This window comes from Coptis chinensis, chromosome 9, assembly GCF_015680905.1.
Source record: "Coptis chinensis isolate HL-2020 chromosome 9, ASM1568090v1, whole genome shotgun sequence".
Taxonomy (NCBI): domain Eukaryota; kingdom Viridiplantae; phylum Streptophyta; class Magnoliopsida; order Ranunculales; family Ranunculaceae; genus Coptis; species Coptis chinensis.
Genome location: NC_141464.1, coordinates 50,022,760 through 50,028,470, shown reverse-complemented (window position 1 = coordinate 50,028,470; position 5,711 = coordinate 50,022,760). Strand labels below are relative to the sequence as shown.

At 39.8% G+C, this 5,711-nt stretch overlaps 1 protein-coding gene across 1 annotated transcript; it reads right to left on the bottom strand.

Annotated features, from left to right (window-relative positions):
- Nucleotides 1-1,545: 1,545 nt before the first annotated feature.
- LOC147476489 (Leucine-rich repeat (LRR) family protein) lies at nucleotides 1,546-3,276 on the bottom strand. Its single transcript, XM_086582751.1, has one exon. The coding sequence runs from the start codon at nucleotides 3,176-3,178 to the stop codon at nucleotides 1,997-1,999; it is 1,182 nt and encodes a 393-aa protein (XP_086438877.1). The 5' UTR covers nucleotides 3,179-3,276; the 3' UTR covers nucleotides 1,546-1,996.
- Between the last annotated feature and the right edge of the window lie 2,435 nt (nucleotides 3,277-5,711).

Here is a 5,711-nt window from a genome sequence, read left to right as displayed (position 1 = left end):
CTACTGGTTATGTGTTTATGATGCATGGTGCACCGGTTAGTTGGAGGTTTATACTACAGGATACAACTACTCTATCTACTACTGAGGCAGAGTATATGGCAGTGGCAGAGGCAGTGAAAGAGGCATTATGGCTTCGAGGTCTTCTGGATGATATGGGTATTGAGCAGAACAGTGTTGCTTTGCATTGTGATAGTCAAAGTGCTATTCATTTGGCGAAAAACCAGGTTCATCATGCTCGGACCAAGCATATTGATGTCCATTATCACTTTATATGGGATGTCGTTGAGGATGGTGATGTAGCACTTGAGAAAGTGGACACCCATGACAATCCTGCTGATATGCTGACTAAGGTTGTCACCGGAGTTAAGTTCCAACACTGTTTGAACTTGCTCCAAATCCTACATGCTTGATAGAGAGACCTTTGTGGGCTTGGCCCTTAGGGGCGGATGGACTGCGAGTTTCTGGATGGATGTGTTTTTGCTGGATGTGTTCGGCCCGGTTTTATGTGTTAAAACCTCACCGAGGTGGAGAATTGTAGAGAAAAACAATGTTTTCTCATTCTGGTGTGAAGGGCGCGACCCGCTCTATTTACACCTGGGCAAGGCGCAACCCGCGTTCATGTCTTTGGCGACCTCCAGTGATTTCAGCGCGACCCGCGCTCAACTTTGCCTGGTCGAGGGTGCGACCCGCGCTCTATTTACACCTGGGCAAGGCGCAACCCGCGTTCATGTCTTTGGCGACCTCCAGTGATTTCAGCGCGACCCGCGCTCAACTTTGCCTGGTCGAGGGTGCGACCCGCGCTCATGTCTTTGGTGACCTCTAGTGATTTCAATACGACCCGCGCTCAACTTTGCCTGGTCGAGGGCGCAACCCACGCTCCACCTTATTTTAGCACGAATTTGCCCTTTTTCGGAAGTTTTCTGAAATAGTATAAATATAGGTTTTTTCTGTAGAAACCTAACTTTTCCAAAACCAAGAATTGGGAAAGAGAGAGATTATAAGAGAGCAATTCTTTGTGAGTTGAGTGTTCATTCTTTGTGAGTGAATTGAGAGACTTGTAATCTGTTACTCCGAACATCTAGTAAAGCTTGGAACTCGCAGTGTGGACGTAGGCAAATTGCCGAACCACGATATATCTCATCTTGTGGTTTGTTCTTCTTTTATATTAAATTGTTTTACTTTATATGCTTGTTATTTGATATTGAGAAGTGTTGGGATATTGTTTGGAGGGTGTCGAAGTCTTGTCTATTGAAAAGGATCGATCCTTGTGTTGGATTGATCCGTTTGTTATGGGTAACGTTGTTTTCGCAGTTATTTATTCACAACAAAATCAATTAATAACTCATAGTATAAGTACTAAACAATGTAAACTACTTACCAAAACACCAACAAAAATGGAGAAGTATTTTACCATGGTTAGGCAATTCCGTACATCCACCAACAAAAGAAGAATCATTTCCAATTCCTTGGTTAAGCCATTACTGTAGAATGTTGATTACAACTTCTGAGTTCTGAGAGTCAATAAGTTCACAACTAATCCCCAAATAAGAAACTGTATGATTCTTGCCTTGTGATTGGCATGCTTTATTTATATATTCTTATTCTTGCCTCCTGATTACAACTTTTTTCGACCATGCACTCTCTATCACAGGGCAATTCCAGCAGATTTAAATGAGTATCAGATTGTGAGCATGAGTCCTATCGCTTCATTCATCAGATACAAGTTTATTAAGAAGGAAAAAAAAAGTAATCAGATTCACCAACTGCATTTTACGACTTAGGAGGACCTATTTACTAGGGAACTGAAATTAAAATGAAGCTTCCAGAGTTTCCAAAAGCTTCGTTTCTTGTTTATTATCCACAAACACTTGTGTTGTACGTGTTCCTCCCTGTTTCGAGGTATCACCTGTTCATACCTCTTGATTTTTCCAGCAGGTTCGAGCTTCGGCAGTTGACGTGTTGATGTTTAGCTATCTGCAACTACGCAAAAGCGACATTAAGGATGTGCAGAAGGCAAGGGTGGAGGAGGAAGCATACCATCAGCACTGTCGCCACAATGATTCTCAAAGCAGTCAATAGGGTTTGCATAAGCTGCTTCGCAATCTTTCTTGCTCCTCTGAGACTTCTTCTCTGGTAAACAATTTTGCCGGTCATCAAATGCAACTTCTTTACCTGTCAAATTTTGGCAAGGGCCTTCCTCGTCACAAAAATAGTTGTAAGAGAATGTGAAATTCTTCAAGTTTGGCAATGAACATATCCCTGCTGGGATTACTCCGCTCATCATGTTATGTGCCACATCAAGCTGCTCCAAATGCTCCAATCTCGCAATACTGTAAGGTATTGGACCAACCAAGTTGTTAAAGCTCACATCCAACACTCTCAACTTGTATAGGAATCCTACTTCTGGTGTTAAACAGCCAGACAAGTTGGTATTAATCAGGAGCAGCTCCTCTAAGCTATCAGCCAACTTGGCAATGCTAGGTGGAAGACATCCTGCCAAGTTGTTATTAGCAAACACTATTACAGATGCGGTACTTCCTGATATGTTTGACGGAATCACTGAAGTTAGGCGATTGTTATTGACGAATATTGCATCAAGGTCTTTTGCAAAGAGTTCAGAAGGCAATGGTCCTTCGAACTCATTGTAACGGAGATCAAGGTACTTGAGAAAAGGAAGATCGAGTACTACCATGGGGAAGCGACCTACAAACCTGTTATTGCTGAGGTCTAGCTCATGAAGCAGAGTGAGCTTGGCTAACGTTAGTGGAAGAATTCCACAAAAGCGGTTGCTGTTTACATGGAAGAGAGCAAGGTCTGAGAGTAAGCCGAGTTCATCGGGCAGGAACCCAGCAATATCAGCATGGTTGAGGTCAATCCCAGCAACGACCTGAATATGAGGGTCGTCAACAGAGGGAGCACAATATACACCTGTGTAGTCACAAACAGAGGGGCCAACCCAGTCGGAGGTACGGTTACTGGGATCTGAGTATATTACAAGTTTCCAGGCTTGGAGGGCTACATAAGCTTGGTGGAGTCTCGCATTGGGATCAAAATGGCGGTGTTCAAGGGTGGTGGAGTTGTTGTCTTTGGATTTCGCGAGTAGTCGGTGAAATGAGCAGGTAAAATGTAACAAAAAGATAACTAAGCCAATGCTAAAGGAAGATGAGGATTGGTGCATTGTTCTGTGTTTTATGATTCTAAGAGGGCACTGGAATTGTAGTGTATTTGTAACAAGGATCTTTGTGCTGCAAGATTTTGAAACTTTCTGGGTCTTTTTGTCGGTACACAAGGACATCCTAGGATACTTGGATAATCTCGACATTATCATAACATAATCACCTAATTTACAATTAAAGAAGTTTCAATCAAGTTGTTGATTGCTATAAAGTTGCACTTTAATGAGGTCACTGGTAACTTGATACTGGAAGCCATACTTTTAGAGACTGTTTAAGATTAAGATTAATACTTTTAGCGATACCATGGCTCACTGGAGCAATACAGTTAAGTGGCCAAGTGGCTAACAGCGAGATGTTTGATCCTCTGATGAGTAGCCTATTTTATATGTTAAAGATATGCTGACATATGTCTTCTTTTATGCTAATTTTAGGCCAATGTTAAACACTGTATTCTCCCCTCCTTCCTTTGGTCGCAATGTTGTTTAAAGTCAGTTTTCAGTACTCTCACAAGATAAAAGAGTCGGTCATTTCTTCAGTTCAAAGGGAACTTTGCCTAGTGTTAGGTGGACTGGATATTTTGTCACCCTCTACTATACCAAAATCAGCTTAACCAGTTGGTGTTATTAGTAGAAAAGATGGCTGTTTAAGACGCTGTTTTCTCTTTTTCTCTGTGATGGTTAGTTTCAACTTGCAAATGGTTACTTCAATGCCACAATGGAAATGGTATGCCGTTGTTTTCTTGGATGTGAATTCTTTGTTGATTTTACGTGAACGTGGGACCTGAAGAACCATTCAATAAAAAAAGTATGTGTTCTTGAGGTTGAATGGTGAACAGTGAATATTAATTCACCGAAACTCCATTGACATGATTTTTGACAATTCCAATCGCAAGGTAGTAACCATGTAGTCACATGAGTTAGAGATGATTTTAAGTTAACCAACAACTCTGCGTGTTGTTTCCATGTCTTAATGTTTTTTCATGCGAGATTATTTCTACATCAAATTTTCGTTTCAGCACTGCAAATGTCTTTTATCACTGTATCACATTCCATTCCTTGGAATTTATGATATGTATATGATGATTACGGTATTTGATATTTAAGTTCAGGTTTTATAAATGTGAAACTTGTTATATCACACTTAGTCAAGATCTAGGAGGAGGTAAGGAGTGAAAAGGCAACAATCACTAGGTTGTACGTTGTCAGGGTTAAATGGCTACATTTTGAATTGCAAATGGGAAACTCTGTCATGGGAATGGGTGGGTTAGGAAATTTGTTAGGTTGTATCGGTATACAAATGTGAAGACTAGATAGCGAGATGGTTCTCGTTTTAGAACAATAATTTCAAAACTAGGTTTCATTTTCAGAAGGCGTTTTTTTTTAATTAGCTCGAGTTCTCTTGGAGGTCAGATACATGAGATTGTGCTACATAATAAATCAGCATGAACTGAGGCTGATTTGAAAGATTCTGGTTTCTCTCACCAGTCCCTTGCTATGAGCATGTCAGCCGAACTTAAAATTTTCATTTGTGTTCTTTTAAAATTTTTGGGTTTGTTAATTAAATTATTATTCTATTTGGTTGAGGACATATGAGGATGATGCAGAGTAATCGCCGAATTTACAATTTTCGAAGTTTCAATCAACCTCTTGAATACCAAAAATCTGCAATATGGTAAAAATGGAACGACTGACTAATTTAATTAGATTGTTCACCATATTGATTAGAATACTCTTAGCGTAATACTGGAACAGATACTTCTAGAGTACAAGATCAATACTTTCAGTGGTTCTCCAGTGTATCGGTCAAGTGGCTGACACTGCACGCCATTTAATTTGATCCTCTGATAAGTAGCCCACCTGTCCTATATGCTAAAGATACATAGGACATATTCATTCTAACTTTAGGCTAATGTTTAACAAATGCATTGCAACAGTGTATGCTTTAGCAATTAGCATACACAAAACGCCCATTATAGATAATCTTGGTCGGTTGTCTTACACAAAAAAAAAATCATTTGCTTTGTCATCTTTAATTAAGGAGAGGAATAATACAACGTTTTACACCGAAACAGAAAAAAATTGAAAAAGAAAATGGAGGTAGGCATGGACACGAAGAATTGAAGGAGGGCGGTGCGCACGATAAGACATTCCCCTCCCCCCTCCAGCCTCAACGTTGTTTCAAATTGGTTTTTAGTGTGATAAGATAGAGAGCGAGTCATTTCTTGAGTTAAAAGGTAAGGGAACTTTTAGCATAGAGATATATTACCTAGTCTGAGGTAGACTTGAAATTTGGATACCCACCAAGTGCTAAACCAGAATCACCTTAACCAATAATTAATGTGACTAGCTAGGTAGTGCAATAATTTACATAGAGATGTGTGTTTGTGTTGATTCATTGAATATTCCTACGTCCATTTTTCATTCCATCATTATGGCAAATGTCTGTTCTTTATATTTGTCTCTATTGCAGATACCATCGATTTAATGTTATGATTTGCATAAAATTGGAAATGGTCAATAAGAAAGGAAATCAGCC